Source organism: Oryzias melastigma, linkage group LG20 (genome assembly GCF_002922805.2).
Source record: "Oryzias melastigma strain HK-1 linkage group LG20, ASM292280v2, whole genome shotgun sequence".
Lineage (NCBI taxonomy): Eukaryota > Metazoa > Chordata > Actinopteri > Beloniformes > Adrianichthyidae > Oryzias > Oryzias melastigma.
Genome location: NC_050531.1, coordinates 7,899,110 through 7,919,422, shown reverse-complemented (window position 1 = coordinate 7,919,422; position 20,313 = coordinate 7,899,110). Strand labels below are relative to the sequence as shown.

The following is a 20,313-nucleotide window of genomic DNA, read 5'->3' as shown; positions in this document are numbered from 1 at the left end:
CCTTTAATGGACCAAAGATTGTAATCTGTGTACTTTTAAAGCTCTTTTTAATTCTAAAACAAATAGTTAAGATACAATTCTCCATCTTCTGGCCCCTTGTTAGGTACTTTGCATGATATAAAGTGTTTATTCAAATACATAAAATGCAGATCAGTGTTTGAAATCTTTCTTTTTCCCAAGATATTTTGTAGTCTTGTTGAAGCCATAAAAGAAAAACATTTTTATTAATTTTCCATGTTGTTTCCCAATTCGCCCAAATCCTTAACTACTAAAAAACAATATAGTGCGGGACTATGCTCTCTACTTTTCTCCTTTAGTTTTTCTAAACACCGGATATGATGTCACCAATATCACAAATTGAAAATCGAATAAATACGAACATTTCACGACGTTTATTTATGACTCTCCAATGTGTTCTGATGGTGAAAATGTGGATGGTTTATTCAAATTTGTTCAACCGCAATGCATTGTGGTCTATATTGGCTAATCTAGTGAGCATTGATGCACTCTAGTTTTTCGCAAAGCCTTCTGGGAAATTTTGAGTGCACTAAATTTTGGAATTGGCACTAGAAAATCTTTTTAAAATATTTTATCAGAGTACATTGTTGAATAAATGTTTCCTTATATATCTCAGTTATGACTTCCTACCATGATGCATCACTTCTTGCTCTCCCCAGGTGACTACTACATGGTGAAGAAGCTGCTGGAGGAGAATCGACACGGCGAGCTCAACATCAACTGCATCGACGTGCTGGGCAGAGACGCCGTCACCATCGCCATCGAGAATGAGAATCTGGACATCCTGCAGCTTCTGCTTGAGCACGGCTGCCAGGTAACTCACTGATCATGTGTTTAGTTTGGTCCTAAATGTACCGCGTCTCATAAAATCGTGTTTTCCTCCAAAGGCGACAGATGCCTTGTTGGTGGCCATAGACTCGGAGGTGGTGGGAGCTGTGGACATCCTCCTCAACCACAGACCCAGACGATCCTCCAAGCCCTCCATTGCTGTACGTCTCTTCTCATTTATATAAATAAATAGGTGCAGCAAACAACAGACTGGTATTTATATACTTATATACTTTTCTCAGAAACTCATGCAGCGCATCCAGAATCCCGAGTATTCAACCACGATGGACGTGGCTCCGGTCATCCTGGCAGCGCACAGGAACAATTACGAGATCTTGACCATGCTGTTGAAACAGGACATCTCCCTCCCCAGGCCTCACGCCGTGGGCTGCGAGTGCACGTTGTGCAACGCTAAAAACAAGAAGGACAGCTTACGTCACTCCAGGTACAGTAATCTGCAAAACTGAGTTTTAAAGAAGACGTGAGTGAACTTTCGGCTTTGTAAATAAAGCCATTTATCAAGAAAATAGGAGTAATAAATCAAGGGAGAATAAGTGCCTGTCAAGACAAGCAGTTTTTTCTTGCTTTTACCAGCTAGTAAATGTCTTTTAGGCATAAAATAACAAGATTTAGTGGGTTTTGCAGAGGATTTTAAAGGAATGCTTTTGACTGTACGACCTACAACTGCATTTGTCTTTAAAATGCCATGCACAGAATGTTCATTACATCTTTTTAGAGTACTTTACATTTAAAAAAAGTGGCAAAGCTGCAGTATTTCTGTGGTTTTGTCCTTGGCTTCTGACTGACTCGGATTTACAGATGGGATTGAGCTGATATCCGGGCAGTTCTATGCTCCAAGCAGCACCTCCCACACAGCGCATCAAATGAAACGGTTTCTCTGCCAAACCACAGAGAGATCAAAGCAGGTGGAAGCATAACAGCAAGAAAAATGAAACTTTCTTTCATTTGTAGATCCTTAGGATTTGCGTCTAAGAGCAGAACGGTCCTCCTGTTAACAGCAAATCATTTAAAATGCATTTTTACAGCTGTCAGGTTGCACGTGGAGTAAAGAGTTCACTTTTAAAAGGAAGACGGAGGAAAAAGTGCAGTTAAATGGTAACCAGTTTAATGTAAAAACATCAGAGCATCTTTAACAACTAAGATTATTTCACTTTTCCTTTAAATTCACCAGTTTTCTAATTCATATGTTTCCAAAACATATGATGCTTTTTTTCACGCATGAAAAATAACATAAATTTTTTATTGATACAGTGTTGCCCGGACGTTTATCCTCAAAATCTGATACAGACAGAATGGTTTATGGCTAATGGATTCATTTAAAACTCAGTCTAATAATGCAGACAAAACCACCAGATGAACATTTCAGGATTTATTGAAATGATGAGAACAATGTTCTGAGTAGCGCTGGCTGAGAATGTTTCCTTTCTCTTTGAAGCATCATTAATCTTTGTATCAACCACTCTCACGCGTACCTTTCTGTCCTTTGCTCAATAATCCATGTTAAAACCAGCTTTCCTAACTCGTCGCTCCCTTTCTTCACCAGGAAATAGTCTGCTCCCTTTGTCCATCCGGAAATAGTATGCTCTCTTTCTTCACCAGAAAGTAGTCTGCTCCCTTTCTTCACCAGGAAATAGTCTGCTCCCTTTGTCCATCCAGAAATAGTATGCTCTCTTTCTTCACCAGAAAGTAGTCTGCTCCCTTTGTTCATCCAGAAATAGTCTGCTCTCTTTCTTCACCAGAAAGTAGTCTGCTCCCTTTGTCCATCCGGAAATAATCTGCTCCCTTTATTCACCAGAAAGTAGTCTGCTCCCTTTGTCCATCCGGAAATAATCTGCTCCCTTTATTCACCAGAAAGTAGTCTGCTCCCTTTGTTCATCCAGAAATAGTATGCTCTCTTTCTTCACTAGAAAGTAGTCTGCTCCCTTTCTTCACCAGGAAATAGTCTGCTCCCTTCGTCCATCCAGAAATAGTCTGCTCTCTTTCTTCACCAGAAAGTAGTCTGCTCCCTTTGTCCTTCCAGAAATAGTCTGCTCTCTTTCTTCACCAGTAAATATTCTTCTCCCTTTGTCCATCCGGAAATATTATGCTCTCCTTCTTCACCAGAAAATAGTCTGCTCCCTTTGTCCATCCGGAAATAGCCTGCTCCCTTTTCTCCACCAGGAAATAGTCTGCACCCTTTTTTTTTTTTTTTACCAGGAAATAGTATCAAGTTCATCTCACGTAAATGTTTTTTTGCCGTTTTTATGGGATCAACTTCAGTACTTTTGGGTTTGTACAACGTCCAGCTTTTCCAATCTTGAATGTCCAGGTTCCGCCTTGACATCTACCGCTGCCTGGCGAGCCCGGCGCTCATCATGCTGACTGAGGAGGATCCCATCCTGAGAGCGTTTGAGCTGAGTGCAGACCTGAGGGAGCTCAGCCTTGTCGAGGTGGAGTTTAGGTAAATCCAGCTGCTGTTTTATGACTGGAACATCTACCACTATAACACCAATATATTCAGAGTGTAATGCTGTCAACCTGATTTTATCTGGTATCTTTATCCCAGGAACGACTACGAGGAACTGGCAAAGCAGTGTAAGATGTTTGCCAAAGACCTCCTGGCTCAGGCGCGAAACTCCAGAGAGCTGGAAGTGATCCTCAACCACACATCCAGCGAGGATCACGTCGACAAGAGAGGCTTGCTGGAGGAGCGGATGAACTTGAGTCGGCTTAAGCTCGCCATCAAGTACAACCAGAAAGAGGTTCGTTTGTGATGCGCAATTAAACACAAAATTCTGTAACTTTTCAACCGTTAACACGATCAACATAATAAAACCACAATAAATCAAACAATAAATAAATCAATCAAACTTTGACAGAGATAGACTTTTTAGGTGAAAAAAATTGATAAAAAGCAGAGTATAATAAGGGAAACAATGTTTAAACTAAAAGCAAGTCAGTATCAAGAGATAGAGTAAAAATAGTAATAAAAAACGCTAATTTTAAGAAGAAAATCACTAGAAAGTAGTAGAATTATCTGGAAAGAGTTCCACACAAGCATTCAAAAAGGGAAAAATAAGCTAAAAAAACCTAATTTACTTCAAACAACACAGACCAATAATACCTTTTTTTTCTCGCCAACCACAACCCAACAGGGGCAACTATGTCTTATTTTACCATTTATTTTTAATTTATTGTTACTATTATTGATATATATCGATGAACTGTTGTTTTTTTATATGAGCAAAACACAAAAATAAAGAGAAAATATATTTCTTTCAAATAGTTTATAACTTTTGACAGTTCAAATGATTTCCTTTCAAAATAAAAGTACCATAGAGGATCACCTCATTGCAGCAAATGTTGTAATAAGTAGTGTAATGTCAGCAGAAATATATATTAAAAAAATATACCAGAAAATTCATAAATCTTACAAACTACAACTTTTTGAACCATAAGATGCTTGAAATCCTTGAATTTGTTAAAAAAAAATCATAAAAATCCCTCATAATCCAGAGTAAGATTTTTTGAGCCTTTGATCCAGTTTTTCTATTGTCGAGATTAAAAGGATTTTAATTTATTTTAATAGTAATTTCATTATTTTAGCTCTTAGTGAAAGAGAAAAATCTAATTATAGAAAAGCCTAAGCTCATTTAAATAGCTTAAATGTCTTACAATCAAATATTTGCAAATTTGCAGTGAATTTGATCATGAAACTAGAAACTAGTGGTAACTCAGCTCAGGTATGATGCTAAGCACCACAAGTTGTTGCAGCGCGCTGTAGCTTCATCTGCTTCCTTCAGGGGACAGCAGTCAAAGCTGAAGTCAAAGCTGAGTGTGATTTATAGCTGGAAAGATTACAGTTTTTTGCAGGAGAAATAACACAGATCTAACATTACTATAAAAAGGACAAATCATTCTGCTGTCTCTGGTTTAACACTCATTTCTTTTCTTTTTTCTCAGTTAAAGCAGTCAGTTTATGTTAGGCTTGGCAGAAAAGCTGAGTGTTCTTTGTTCATTCATTATTCCTCCTCTGAGAACGAGGCTGAAGATGAGCGCGGATCTCCTGAAAGTCTAAAAGCTTTCTTGTGGTTTTGTATTGAGCTGCAGCAGAGTGCTGTGTATCCTCACTGAAACATTTGCTCGTCGACCGCATGAAACGCCTCGTCCAGATTCATCCTGTCTTTGCAGTGTAGCTGCGTATTTACATAATGCCTGCCAGGGGCCTGCTGGCAGAAACAAGCAAAGAACCAGCAGCTGCCTGCACCCTGACACTTTGATCAATCAGACCACCGATTAGGACATAGCGGGACATCCTAGAGATTATCTTAAACTGAGAAGCTCCAATCCACTTTTGATCTATTTTATAAAGATTCCCAGATATATTTTAACAACAATTATGCCGCTTTTATCCAACTTTTTATTTTAATTCTATTTTTTTAGGACAGTTTCCGGAGTAAGCCTCCACTAATTTCCCATCATCCCTTTGTTTACGCTCTCTCCCGTTAGCTTACAGCCCCTCACACCCCGAAAACCTATTTTTACTGTTGCAACAAAAACAGCCAGTTTGTACGAGGATCATTAGAGTGGAATCGAGTCGTAGAAGGCCCTGTCTCACCTACAAGCTTTTTCTAATTGTATTTTTTTCGTCTGCTCCTGATTCACAACAATTTGAATAAAGAATTACTCAAAATTGCTATTTTAAGCCTAATTTTCTTTATATTTGTCCTCAATGAGGACAAATTCTGCAAGTACAAGAATTGCTGCAACAGATTTGGTAATAAAAGGTAATTCAGATGTACGGTATACGAAAGTGGCCGCCCCTACTTTTTTTTATTGTATTCTAGTGATAATGAGATCCACTATCTCATTATCGCTAGAAAATGAAATATGTTTTCTGGTGATGATAAAACAAGGAAGTATATATTAAAGGTAACAGGAAAGTCTCTGCATCTCAGTGTAGGAAAGATGAAGATAAGAATTCAGCAATATTTTCTTCATTATCATGAGAAATTATTTTTGTGATAACGAGATAATGAATCTCATTATCACAAAAAAACAACAATAACAAAAATAATTTGGGCAGGCCGTTTTTCGGCCTCCATACATATGTTTACTTGTTTCTGTAAATTCATTATCTAGTGATAATGAGATAGTGGATCTTGTTATCTCTAGAAATTGAGATTTGTTTTCTCGTGATAACAAGATAATGAAGAATATGGTAAAGGTAACAGGTAAAGTCTCGGCATTTCAGTGCGGGAAAGAGGAAGAGAAGGATGCAGCAATATTTTCTTTACTATCATGAGGAAATCAATTAGTCTTTTTGTGATAATGAGATAGTGGATCTCGTTATCGTTAGAAATTGAAATTGTTTTCTGGTGATAACAAGATGATGAAGAATAAGGTGAAGGTAACAGGTAAAGTCTCTGCATTTCAGTGCGGGAAAGAGGAAGAGAAGGATGCAGCAATATTTTCTTTACTATCATGAGGAAATCAATTAGTCTTTTTGTGATAATGAGATAGTGGATCTCATTATCACAAAAAAACCCAACAAAAAACAGAAGTTTGGCAGGCCATATTTGGCTTCCATACAGATGTTCACTTGTTTCTGTAAATTAATTTTCTTGTGATAACGAGATAGTGGATCTCATTATCGCTAGAAATTGAAATTGTTTTCTGGTGATAACCAGATGATGAGGAATATGGTAAAGGTTACAGGTACAGTCTCGGCGTCTCAGTGCGGGAAAGAGGAAGAGAGGGATACAGCAATATTTTCTTATTATCACGAGAGAATTGCTTTTGTTTTCTCATGATAATGAGATAATGGATTTCATTATCGTGAAGAAGAAGTTGGGCAGGCTGTTTTTAGCTTACTTGTTTCTGTAAAATCACGTCCAAATGCTTTTGTCTTTTCTTGCCGACAGTTTGTGGCTCAATCCAACTGTCAACAGTTCCTCAACACCGTTTGGTTCGGTGAGACGGCGAGCTACCGGCGCAAGCACACCTGTCTGAAGATAGCCACCGTCTTGAGCGTGGCCCTACTTTGGCCGCTGCTGTCCGTCTGCTACCTTGTGGTGCCCCGCTCCCGCGTCGGCCAGATCATCCACACCCCATTTGTGAAATTCATCATCCACAGCGCTTCCTACTTCACCTTCCTGCTGCTGCTCAACCTGTACTCTCTGGTCTACAACGAGGGCAAGAAGAACACGATGGGTCCTGCTCTTGAGATGATTGATTACCTTCTCATCCTCTGGATCATAGGTGGGCTTTCTCTTTAGCACCAAGTTTCAGGGTTCTGTTTCCTTGCACACCACATTTACCCAAATATAGAATAAAAAATCAATGCTAGAGAAAAAAATCGAAATATCATCAGGAAATGAAAATACAAGATTGCTATTACGGTCATCCTGAAGTCTCTAAAACTGTCTCTATAATTCTATCAGATGCTGCATGACAAATTGTTGCCTGCACAGAAAATGACAGAAAGCCCAGCTTGACTGGATTAAATGGGTCAGCTCTTCCTCTAATTGAACTCCACAGAATGGAGCCGCGGCATTTAATTTCTCCTTTGTGGCCCATCTGAGTGCTGTCATCGCTGAAGTCAACACACACACATGCAAACAAAAACTCCCCCATAAACACGTTAGTGTCGGTCTGATGAGGCCAGGAACTTCTTATCTTCCTCCTCGGAAAATCAATCAATATCAGCTTCGTTAATGGCCTCCTTTCTATTCCTTTCTGACCTAAACATTTTTTTTAATATATGTGATGAATTGTGTCATTAAGCTTGACAGGTTATAAAATTATTAAGAGAGTTAGATAAATATTTCACAAAGTGTTTGCTTTCTTTTAAAAGGTTTTAACACCACTTAGGGCGTGTGTTTGGAAATCTGTGTTAGAGCTTCATTCCACCCAGAATTAAGTGGAGTGTTAATGAAAATGACAATGTTCAATATATATTTTCTTACTTAAGTGTCCAACTTAGACTTCCTAAATTTGTATAAAAATTGCAAAAACAGAGCTGTCTTTGAGATTCACTTTTAATTTGAAATTATCCCTCTTATAAAAAGTCTTTTTGACATATCTTTTGATTTATTTTAAAAGCGTTCCCAGTAGGTTTTTATTATAATTCATGTTTTTAGTTAAAAAAAAAAAAAAAATTAAATGTTTTCTGGGACATAATTTCTCCAGAGAAGCATTTATTTTTTTCACTAGAAATTTAACTTGAATTGTGACTATTGGCGTAGAGCAGTCCCGCCCCTCTTCCCCTCCCCATTGCCGAGGGAGAGCTAAGAACAGTGAGATTGCAGCATATTTTCTACATTATTTCCAAACTGCATTTTTTTCTCCTAATTTCACGACAATTTGAATAAAGAAAATTTTAGAAATGTACGGTGGCCCTGAAGTTCAAATGGCATCAACAAAAGCAAAATAGATATTAAAAACACAGCATTACATTTTAGAAAGAAATTGTATTTTTCAATTCTTATATTTGTATTTTTAGATTCTTATGCCTATTTTGTATTTTTGTACTTTTAAATTCTTAAGCTTGTATTTTTAGATTCTTATTTTATTTTCATTTTGTGTTTGAAACAAAGAACAAAAAAAAAAAAAATTCCAGAAGCAAAAACCTAAAAAGCAAATACATTTTGGAAAACAAAATGAGTAAAGAGAAACTGAAAAGCTATTGAAGGGATGATAATATCCAGTATTGCTCCATGTCAAATAACTTTTAGTTGAAATAATGAACAAACCTCTGAGTGATTTGTTCATGTCATTTTCACTTCAGGGCCACCGTAGAAATGCAATTTTAAATTGAATTTTATCTACAAATGTTTTCAATTGTAAAAGAATGCATTAAAAACTCTATTTTCCTCAGATTGAGTCTTTCTCTCTAGAGGATGCCTGCAGGTTCAGAGCATTATGTAAGATGTGCAAAGCTGAAAAGATGCTGCTTCTTTCTCGTATTACCAGGATGTGAACGGTCTCTTTGTGAGTTAAACTCAACAGCTTACATTCAGTTTTATTGTATTTCTTTATGCCGTTCCCTTCCTCTCTCTTCTTCATCTATTCTTCTTTCCCTTTAGCTAAACGCCTCACGTAATTGGAGGGATCAGATGTTGGGAGTGTTCGGTTTCCTGTATGTGTTGGGATGTTTCTGCAGCTCTTTTGATTTCAATGTTAAACATTTGACTGGATGAAGATGGGTTAATGGGTTTCATGTATTTTTTTATTTATTTTTTTTCCCTCAGTCATTTAGGGACATTTTTTTTACACTTTTTACTCTGCATTTCCATTGAAGTATTTTTATTCATTTAAATTCTGTCATTTATTTTATTCAATTCTACTTTGGGAGGCGACGCATTTTCATCACATTAGTCTTTTGCATTCCTGTTTCCTCAGGGCTCCTTCTGTGAGATGAATTACGACTAGAGAAGATTTCAAAATATTCCAGATGACATAAAAATGCTTTTCTTTCCAGTAAAGTTAGATGATGGCTTCCTTATTCCCTGTAGGGATGGTGTGGTCGGACGTGAAGCGCTTGTGGTACGAAGGCCTGGAAGACTTTCTGGAGGAATCCAGGAACCAGTTGAGCTTTGTGATGAACTCTCTCTACTTAGCCACCTTCACCCTCAAGGTTGTTGCTCACAGCAAGGTACTCTTTTTTTTTAAATATATAAATGTTTTTTTATTAAAAAAAAGACAAAAACTCATAAAATTATCAATATAAATTCCGCCAGAATACACATTAATCTCTTGGTTTTAATAAACCAAGTATCTAAAATAAATAAATATATATGTAACCTGTTCCTAGCGACCCTGTAATTCCTATTGTGTGATTTTTTTTCAGTTTTTTTCAACGTAATGATTTTATTGATTATTTCATAATCTGATACCCTGCATTGAAACCCTTTTATTCCTTCATTTTTGCTCTGAATTTTTTGGTTTTGTAAAAGTCATGTCATTATTTTTTAACACAGATAAGTAACTAAAACAGTTAGAAAAACTAACCTTACAATTTTAACACTGACCCCCAGTGGTGGCAGACTGCAACAGCATGAACAAAGATCTATTCTAAACCAACCTGAATGAAAAAAATGTTTGTAGTTTTGGTTGATTTGCTTTATTTTAGTCATTTAGGTTTAAATAAATGTGTCAAATAAATGATCAAAATTAGTCTTTGATCTACTATCAGAATGGTTTATTATTAGAATAAATACATATTCTTATCTTCTGCTACATAACAGTCTAGTTCAGGGGTGGGGAAACCACATCCTGGGGGGCCGTTAATCTGGTCCACTAAACTGGAATAAATTATATTCATATTCTTTATTAATTTTTTTATATTCCTTGGAATTCTGAAGTGTCCCTGCAACCTCTAATGAGCCATTCGGGTAGATTTCTCACCAGTAGGAGCCACAAAGTTGAACTTCACCCTTTAAAAGAATAAAAAAAAGGACACATATTTGTATTTATGTTAGTGTTATAATGATAAATGTAAATTAATTATTGTTTTTTTTACATAAATAAAGCATAAATATAATAGCTATTAGTAACTTTTGAAGGGTTTTTCAAAATAAAAGACACCTTATGTCAGACAGGATCATCATGAAGTAGTAGGTAGTGCAATGTCAGCAGTGATTTTAAAAAATGAAACTGATACATTTGTAAATCTAACTAACCAAATTAAATCAGAGATGATTAAGTGAATGGTTTGAATTTTTTGCACCGAAAAACCTTTAATTTGTTCAGAAATCAGTAAATTCTAGCTGTATTTACTGACCTCAAGTTGGTTTTCTGTGATAAACGGCACTAAAAAAATCTATTAGTTGAACTTGTGATTGAAATTACTTTTAAAAATATAAACTTTTTATTTTTCTTTAACCACAGAGCCACTAGGGAGGGGTAAAAGAGCCACGGGGCTCCAGAGCTGCAGGTTGCAGACCCCTGCCCTAGATGGCGCTCTACAAATAAACTGACTTTTATCAAAGTCCAGGAAGCAATTCAGCATTTATCTGGTGTTGGATGATTAAGTTGTTTTTCTGTGTGTTTTCTGAGTCGGACGTTTTACCGATCAGCACATGAACGCACCATTTCTCTAAGTTTGTGTTTTTCTTTGAGGGACATCATGGAGTAATTGGCACAAACATAAGAACAAAAGTCACAACTTTGAAATGAAAACTCCAAAAATCTCCTGTCTTAAAATTTAATGTCACAGGATTTCTTTTATTTTGAAAGAAACTTGCAAATGCTTCTATGAAAAGTTAAATTAGTAAAAATATGATGTACAGAATAAATAAAAAACTGTTGTAATTCAAGGATTGTAATATTTTAAAGCTATATTTTATATATAAATGGCTACACAATGCATAAATAAATAAATAAAGTGTACTTTTTTGAACTATAAAGTGATTTTTGGGGGAGTTTTGGTCAGTAAGTAACTGGACTAAGGGGTTCTTCTTGTACTAAAGAAAAAAAACAGTTTTGTTGTTTGTATTGTGGTTTTGTATAGAAAATGTGAATAAATGTGTTCAAATTTTTGTAGGCTTGTTCTCATTTCCCTCAGTGCAAAGATGTACCAGAGATGGAAAGAAAGAACTGGGACGCCTTCCATCCCATCCTGGTGGCCGAGGGTCTCTTCGCCTTTGCAAACGTCCTGAGTTACCTGCGTCTTTTCTTCATGTACACCACCAGCTCCATCTTGGGTCCTCTGCAGGTAAGAAGTCGGTTTTGAATTCGTGCAGCATCTGGTGTCAGGATAATATGGCAGAACACTTACGTAAAAGTTCATAAAAATGACTTACGCTCTGTTTGTCTTGACATGGAACACCCATTCTCATGCTGTCGGTGGTGAATGTGAAAAATTCAAGAGCAAAGCCACACAGCAGCTTCTTCTGAGCCTCACTTCTCGTCTTTTTCTACACTAAACTTAAATTTTTAACAGATTTTAACTATAATGTTTCTTTCTGCCAAAAAATATATGTACATAAAGTGGTTTTTGGTTAGTGACAGTGCTTATTTCTTCAGAAATGAATTAAATGTTTTTGTTAGTTAAGGGTTAGGGCCAAGGAGAAATAAAGGGCATGGAAAATTCTGAGTTTTTTTTCTCAGAATTTTGACTTTTTTGTCACAATTCTGACTTTAATCTCAGAATTCTCACTTTTTTCAGAAAATTCTGACTTCAATCTCAAAATTTTGACTTTTTTTCTCAAAATTCTGACTTTAATCTTAGAATTGTTACTTTTTTCCTAAGAATTCTGAGTCGAAATTCTGACTTTAATCTCAAAATTCAGACTTTTTTTTTTTTCAAAATTCTGATTTTAATCTCAGAATTCTGACTTTTTTCTCAGAATTCTGAGATCATTTTTATACTTCTGACTTTAATTTCAGATTTCTAAATTATGTTCTCAGAATTCTGATTTTAATCTCAAAATTCTGACTTTTTTTCAAAATTCTGATTTTTAATCTCAGAATTCTGACTTTTTTCTCAGAATTCTGAGATAATTTTTAAACTTCTGACTTTAATTTCAGATTTCTGATTTTAATCTCAGAATTCTGAATTTTTTTCTCAAACTTCTGACTTTAATCTCAGAATTCTGATTTTTTTTCCTCAGAATTCTGAGATAATGTTTATACTTCTGACTTTAATTTCAGATTTCTGACTTTTTTTCCTCAGAATTTTGACTTTAATATCAGAATTCTGATTTTTTTTTCTTAGAATTCTGACTTTAATCTCAGAATTCTGAAATTCAAATCAGAATTTTACATCACCTTTTTTTCCTCCTTGGCCCTATTCTCTCCTGTATTTTCTTCCCCTTATAACCCTTTTTTTATATTTGAACCAGCTAGACTGCAGAAATGACAGAAGCCGCTCTATTCAGGCATGGATTTTTCCTCCCATGTGCGACCTGTCTTGCGTAATAGTTATCCAGCAGATCAGTCTGCTTGCAGGAATGCATCGAGTCCTTGTTTCTAGTTGGATCATAAAAGAATCAGCCTGCTGAGCAGTTTGTTAATGAACACTCTTAAACCCCGGCGCTCTCCACTCCATCTGCTTCATTTTCCTCCCATCTTCTCTGCACACATGCTGTGACATCAGCGTCTGGGTTGGCAGGATGTGGAAAAAAACCAGAATGGAAACGCTCCAGAAACGCTCCTATACACCCTCTTCCATCCAGTTCTGCTCACACAGAGTGAGTCAGGAATACGGGGGCTGCAGTTCCCCGAATGTGTCGGCCCGTGTGTCTGTGGGGTCGGGGCCCCCGCTGAGTTTGGAAAGAGTGATGGAAATCTGCTCATTCGTGGCCCAGACTTAACCTCAGCAACACTAACAGTGAACGAGTTTGTCATTTAGAGTTCAAATAAAGTTTTTGTCATTCACTCTAGTCTAATAAGCTACATCTCTTTCTTTTGCAAACTTATAAACTCAGTAAATCCCCCTTTTGTCCGCCTTGCGTTCTGTTTGTACAGTAATTAACTTAGGCTATCTGTCAGGCTTGGCAAGCGTGGAGCTAGATATTTACTAGCGGTGAAGGAGCACAGTGAAGGGATTTACTCTGTTTGGAATCATCCTAACAGAACCATCCTTCTTAAACAAGCTGCCTCGGTTTCAGCGCAAACACGTCCGTGTCATTCGCCCTGAGGTGCGGGCAGAGCGGCGGCACTGGACACTGTCGGTTTATGTTTTGTAAGGCCAAGTTTCATGTTTGAGCATCTTTTTAAATAGAACTTTAGGTGTTGTGCAGCCAGAATATGATGTTTTTTTCCAACAATTATAAGAAATCTTGAGTTTAAAATTATTAAAAACTCTTGAACGCAACAGGAGGGCTGCTACATTTAGAGCTAAATTTACTGCTGTTTAAAAACTTGCACGAAGGTTCAGTGGATGAATGTCAAAAGCATAACAGACTCGTCTCAATGCCTCACAGATCTCCATGGGTCAGATGCTGCAGGATTTTGGAAAGTTTCTGGGCCTTTTCCTGCTGGTCTTGTTCTCCTTCACCATTGGACTCACTCAGCTGTACGGCAAAGATCTCAAAAGCTCGGGAAAGAAAACAACCAAGGACTGCGAAGGCATCTTCTGCCAGCAACAGAGCAACGATGCATTCCACACGTATGATCAAACTTTGGGGCGTTACCTGACAAGTTCATGTTCCGAATGTTTGTTAGCTGATATTAGACATGATGCACTTTTTACTCCTTACTTGTATAAATTTAAACACAATTAAAGTGTGTTTATTTAAAAAAAAAAACAGAAAAAAAGCCTAAATGTAAAAAAACAGAGCAAATTAGCAGAATATTTAATATTTTTATAGGACTAAAAATTCATTACAAAGTTTGCAGAGTTCAGGTGTGTTGCATAAATGAACACTGTGATCTATTTAAATATCTTTAGGACATGAAAATACACTGATGGATCAGGTATTTTGCTGATATTTTATAGAGAGAAATGAGACTCACCCAAATTTGTGTGTGCGTAATTCTTGTTTTATGCGTAACTTTGGATTTTTTTCATGCACAGGATTTTGGATTTGTGCTTGTTTTATTTTTTTTATTTGTGCCAGTGCAGTTTTAAAAAATATTTTTTTGGGGAGCTTAACTTTGGATTTGTGTGTACACAATTCTTAATTTGTGCGTAACTTTGAATTTTTGCGTCTGTAATTTTTTTTTGATTTGTGCTTAACTTTCGATTTATATGTGTTACATTTTTTCATTTGAGCAGTTGTAGTTTTTTTATTTGTGTATGACTTTGGATTTCTCCATCAGTGTTTTATATTTATTTTTTTCTACGAAAATTTAGACATCTGTGTGCGTAATTTTTTTTATTTTTGATTAATTTTGAATTTGTGCATAACTTTGGATTTGTGTGTGCGTAATTTTTTGGATTTGTACGCAACTTCAGACATGTGTGTGCATAATTTTTTTTATTTTTGCGTTACTTTGAACTTGTACATAACTTTGGATGTGTGGGTAATTTTTTTTATTTGTGCGTACCTTCGGATTTGTGTGTGGATAGGTTTCTTTATTTGTGTATAACTTTAAATTTTGTGCGTGCATAATTCATGATTTGCGCGTTGCTTTGGATTTGTGTGTGCGTAATTTTTTTATTTGTGCACAACTTTTGATTTGTGTGTTGAATTTTATGAATGGTGCATAAATTTGGATTTGTGGGGGCTAAATTTTTGGATTTGTGCGTCCGTAATATTTTTAATTTGTACAAAACTTTGAATGTGTGTCCATAATTTTTTTTATTTTTGCGTGACTTTGAATTTGTGCATATCTTTGGATTTGTGTAAAGTTTTTTTTTATTTGTGCGTGACTTTGGATTTCTCCGTCCATAATATTTTTTATTTGTACTAAACTTTGAATTTGTGCGTGCATCTTATTTTATTATTATTTGTGTGTAAATTTGGATTTGTGCGTGCACAATTGTTGATTTTTAACTCAAACATACATTTTCTGAATAAGTACAAAAATAAATAAATAAATTAAAAAATACAACATACAATTTCTACATGCACAACTTAAAATTACAACAGGTTAAAACTAACTATACACAAATCTTTAAAAAGTACACGCAAATTGCTTGTTATGAACACACAAAACTTCATTTACACACAAATCAGATGTGAAAATCTTCACATCTCTGTGTGTAGTTAGTTTTAAGTTGTGCATTTTGAAATTGTATTTTTTTTTCGTAATATTTGTACTTAACCACAAAATGTGTTGTACGAGTTACAAATCAGGAATAATGCACACACAAATCAGGGTGAGTCTATTTTCTCTCCATAATATTTTCATTTAGAGAGAAAATATTCATGAAGATTCATGTTTGTGGAGGAAAGCCAGCAGAAGTTTCAGCAGCCTCTGCAGTAAACGCCTACACTGCAACACGGCTAATCTTCTAAAAACCTGCACATCTCTGCAGCTTTTCTTTTATTAATGACCTTTAGGTGTTAGATCTACGTTTCCCAAAGCCTTGTTCATCTGTTTCACAGGTTTATGGGGACCTGCTACGCCCTGTTCTGGTACATCTTCTCCCTGGCCCACGTCGCCCTCTTCGTCACCCGAATCAGCTACACAGAGGAGCTGAGGTCTTTTGTTGGCGCCTTGATCATCGGCACCTACAACATCGTGGTGGTTATTGTTCTCACCAAGCTGCTGGTGGCCATGCTCCATAAGAGCTTCAGACAAATTGCTGTAAGTCTGGTTTGAAGTTTCTTTCTACCGTCACGAGCGATTAAATGTTCCTTTTTAGTTCCAAGTTTTCCTGAAATGATGCACAGCTGCTTTTCTTTGACTCCAAGTTTTAAAGAACTGCTGGGAATTAGATTTAAATAAAGATTACTTTTGAAATTCCTGACTTTTGAATACTTTTGTAGAATCACGAGGACAAAGAGTGGAAGTTTGCTCGGGCGAAACTCTGGCTGAGCTACTTTGATGACAAGTGTACTCTGCCTCCACCTTTCAACATCCTCCCTTCACCAAAGACCGTCTGCTACCTGGTGACCAGTTTGAGGAAGTGGATCTGCTCCCACACCACAAAGGGCAAAATGAAGAGACAGAACAGCCTCAAAGTGAGAAAAATCTTCAAAATCTTCTCCTGCTATTTTTGTCTTTGCACTAATTCCTTCCTGTCCTCCAGGAGTGGAAGAACCTGAAGCAAAAGCGGGACGAGAACTACCAGAAGATCATGTGCTGCCTGGTTCACCGATACCTGACCTCCACCAGGCAGAAGATGCAGAGCACAGACCAGGCCACGGTGGAGAACCTGAACGACCTGCGCCAAGACCTGTCCAAGTTCCGCAACGAGATGAGAGACCTGCTGGGCTTCCGTACCTCCAAGTATGCCATGTTCTACCCGAGGAGCTAAAACCAGAACACGCATTCGCTTCTACTCTCTTTACATATTAATCTGGGATGCCGGCATGTGCAGAAGTTAATCTTTCAAACTTTAGAAAATATGTAATGAGTGACTAAAGCCTACAAACTCAGACCTTCGTCTGTTATTTAACCCTTTTTTGTAAATATATAAAGCCATTGTTTTCAACGGGATGAATAAAAATGTATGGAAATACTTGATTTTCTTTGAGTTTGATTGAATTCATAAGTAATAAGTAAAGTAAATTTTATTCAATGTATTCAAAAACAGCTGAAGAACAACATGTCACTCCACCAGGTTCCTGACTACACTACCCACAATGCTCCAACATTCCATCAAGTGGTTCAGCTTCATAGCTTAACAAATTAGACAAATTCAAGGGTTTTAATTGTGCCTTATAGAATTAAAAAATACCCAATTAGTTCTGATTTATCTTTGGTTCGTTATATTTCTGAATTTCTGTCTGAAATGCAACACAAACACTAAAATAAATATTTTTTTACTCAAAAAAACCATATGATCAAATTTCTTATGGACTAAAATCCAACGAGAGCTACAAAATCTCCTCTTCAAAGTTAGAAAATACACTTTATTTATATAAAAAACACTTTATTTATGTGTTTGTGGCAATTAAGACAATTCATTTATAAGTATAGCTTTAAAATAATCTCCACAATTGAGTTATTCTTTATTAAATTAACTCATTTTACTTTTGAAAGCAGCTCATACAAGTTCCTTTCAAAATAAAATGCATCCTGTGTTTAATAAGATCCTCCAGTGGCAGCAGGTTTACTTGAACTAAAATGCAAACATATATTTTCTATTATTGTGACTTTGATGTTCCTTCAATTTTTTCTTCTTTTACTATCAATAATATTTACACAACTTTACCGTAGATGATCCTCAATGATGCTTTTATTTTGAAAGGAAGCCGTGTGAACTTTTGTCAAAAGTATTTTGAAAAATGCTGTTTTCTTTTTGTTTTATTTATGCAAAAAAAGTTTGTTAAAGTTTATCTTAACAGTGAAGATATTCCAATTTTTAAAGAAAAGCACTATTTTATGCTACAATAATCTAATCAAAAATACACTATACTTTATTAAGGTAATAAATTATTAAAAATGACTATTCTAGAGGCCCATTTCTAGCAACTATCACTCCAGTGTTCTAATATGTGTCAGATGGCTAACAGATAATTAAAAAATCCTCATGTTAGCACGTTAGCATGTTAGCATGTTAGAGTTTCTGGAGCGTCACATTTATGAGGTCAATTAAATGCTGGCAAAAAAAGAAAACTTTCATGTAAAAATTGGAATTCTGTTGGTGATCTTATAATTGAAGGTTATTCCATGTGAAAAACTGCCAAGAAAATGAACTATTTTTTTAGAGAACAGCACAAACAGGCTCTAACCAGCATAGAAAGATAAGTGTGGAGCTCTGCTGCACAACTGCAGAAAGAAAATGAATATATTAGTGTCTCCAGTTTGAGAAGAGTTGGGGTTAAGGGCAAAGAAAAAGCCATATCTGAGATTGGCCAATCCAACTTGTGGGAGGGGCTTCTAGAAGAGTGGGGTAGCATTTCTCCAGATTGTGCTGTAATTACTCCAAATGAAAGATTCTTTAACAAAAGCAAAGTTTAAAGGGAAAAATTATTTCAAATAAATACTTCTAACTTTGTCAATGTCTTGACTATATTTTCTATCAATAAAATATACATTTCTTTAAATAAAAGTGCAACTTTTCATGGAAAACACAAAAATGTCTGAGTGACCCCAACCATGTTAACAGTATGATATGTGGTGGACTAACTTTTTACATTTACAATATGTAGATAGTGTATAAGAAACTAAACTTTTAATATACATAGACTACTTATGCTAAGGACGACAAGAAAGAATCCCATTTATTTGATATTATTTCCATTTCTGGATAAACATCATTAAAAGAAATACAAACAGGAAAATGTTCAAAAAATTTAATTCTGTTCAAGGAAAACAATCAAATATATAAATATTATGTATAAACTTTTTCATATGAAAACATTTCTTTGCTACAAACAAATGTATGTTGTTCACTTTGCAACCTTTTATATTAAAATTTTGAAAAAAAGAAAGGTTTACATAAAATCTGAGAAATGATTTAAAGAAAAACAATAAATATTGCACTGTAATCACCACATTTAAGACTTTCAATTCACTTAAAAATGAACCTTAAACACCTTAAATGAATTTAATTTGTTAATCTATGAGAGCTTTTAAGGACAGTCAAGATGCTTTAAAGCACAACTCTTCACATTTTATTTAAAATAAAATACAAAAAAATGAAAGGATGCCAAAATAAACAGAGAATTTTTGCTTTAACTGTAAAAAGTGTATAAAAAATAAATTTTTAACAAACCTTTCAGATAAAAACTCCCAAATTATTAAAAAAAAAAAGTGAATTAATGTAGCAGCTCCGCACACAGTGATTGTTTATCCTGGCTTGTGTTTACGCTGCTGAGATTTGTTTTTCCGCCGGATTGTTTCCATCTCGAGCTGCGCCCCGAACAGACCACCTCGGAGGAGATCCTCACGACTGCTGGAGCTCAGCACTGCTTGTTTTTCAGAACATTGAGTCCCTTTTGGTTCTTTGTCTTGAAAGCCATAACAAAGTGGTGGGGGGCGATCTTCCCGCGGCCCTCCTCGTCGACCTGGCCCATGAAGAGGTAGTTCAAGCCTGGTGAGGTCACACAAAATAAACCTGAATGCAGTGGCGGAACAGCAGAGACATTCAGGGAGGCGAAATGTGAGAAACGGCGCCCGGCAGGTGTCTGTTCATGTATAGACTTTCATTGACTGTTCCGGCAGTGAGTTCTGCCGCTCACCGAACTATCCGGGTTATTTTGTGGGGCGTGACGGCACATCAAAGGAGGCAAACTCAGAGCCATTATTCAAAACAGTCAACCAGATAATAACCACTGATCCTGATAACGCTCTACCTGCTCAGCTAGACTCACCTCTCCTGATAAACGGACACTTTTTGCAGAGGATGATGATCTTGGTGCTCATGGTCTTCCCCGCCTGCTGGATCACGAGGTTCCCTTCTTTGTACACGTTGATGATGGAGACGGTGGCGTACATGCTCCCTCCCCTCATCATGGCGGTGATGACCGTCCCAGTTATTACTGCCGCAAGAACAAAACAAAAGTTAGGAAATTCAAATTGAATTCCAGACATATTTTTATGCTTTAAATCTGCATTTTTTTGGTCATCCACAAAAAAAAAAAATCAGGAATTAACTTCAAGTGGGAGTTTACATTTGGAAATAATTCCCACAGTTAAGAAAAAAACTTCAAATTAAAGACCACATCCTAGTTCTACCACAGAAATGTATGATTAGAACTATAAATCTTGCTAATTTGATTATATTAACAATATAACGATCAGTAAGAGGGTTCTTTCAAACCATGATTGTTGATGTGAGTGAACAGAGCTGCAGGGTTTTCTCCTGGATTCCTTACATGGACGCATGTCTGAACTTCACTTTGTGTTCTTGCTCATGTTCCTGGCTGGAATGACAACATCCTGCTGGGTGACCCCACTGTT

The 20,313-nt window shown here is 36.2% G+C and overlaps 2 protein-coding genes across 3 annotated transcripts in view; one reads left to right on the top strand and one right to left on the bottom strand.

The window, feature by feature from the left end:
- Positions 1 to 16,929, top strand: part of trpc1 (transient receptor potential cation channel, subfamily C, member 1) — an 18,006-nt gene extending 1,077 nt beyond the window's left edge. The window contains exons 2-13 of one of the 2 annotated variants that reach the window (XM_024280211.2): positions 678 to 832; positions 906 to 1,007; positions 1,089 to 1,291; positions 3,176 to 3,307; positions 3,413 to 3,608; positions 6,771 to 7,107; positions 9,363 to 9,502; positions 11,414 to 11,563; positions 13,776 to 13,960; positions 15,846 to 16,047; positions 16,230 to 16,424; positions 16,493 to 16,929. In XM_024280211.2, the coding sequence (XP_024135979.1) occupies positions 678 to 832; positions 906 to 1,007; positions 1,089 to 1,291; positions 3,176 to 3,307; positions 3,413 to 3,608; positions 6,771 to 7,107; positions 9,363 to 9,502; positions 11,414 to 11,563; positions 13,776 to 13,960; positions 15,846 to 16,047; positions 16,230 to 16,424; positions 16,493 to 16,720 (2,225 nt within the window). In that variant the 3' untranslated portion in view covers positions 16,721 to 16,929. Of the gene's footprint in view, positions 1 to 677; positions 833 to 905; positions 1,008 to 1,088; positions 1,292 to 3,175; positions 3,308 to 3,412; positions 3,609 to 6,770; positions 7,108 to 9,362; positions 9,503 to 11,392; positions 11,564 to 13,775; positions 13,961 to 15,845; positions 16,048 to 16,229; positions 16,425 to 16,492 lie in introns of both variants that reach the window. The other variant, XM_024280210.2, reaches the window with a different exon arrangement.
- A 1,676-nt stretch (positions 16,930 to 18,605) lies between these two features.
- pcolce2b (procollagen C-endopeptidase enhancer 2b) overlaps positions 18,606 to 20,313 on the bottom strand; it is a 9,294-nt gene continuing 7,586 nt past the window's right edge. Inside the window, exons 8-9 of the mRNA XM_024280212.2 lie at positions 19,725 to 19,892; positions 18,606 to 19,444 (exon numbers count right to left, since the gene is read on the bottom strand). Coding sequence (XP_024135980.1) covers positions 19,314 to 19,444; positions 19,725 to 19,892 — 299 coding nt within the window. The 3' untranslated portion in view covers positions 18,606 to 19,313. The remainder of the gene's footprint in view (positions 19,445 to 19,724; positions 19,893 to 20,313) is intronic.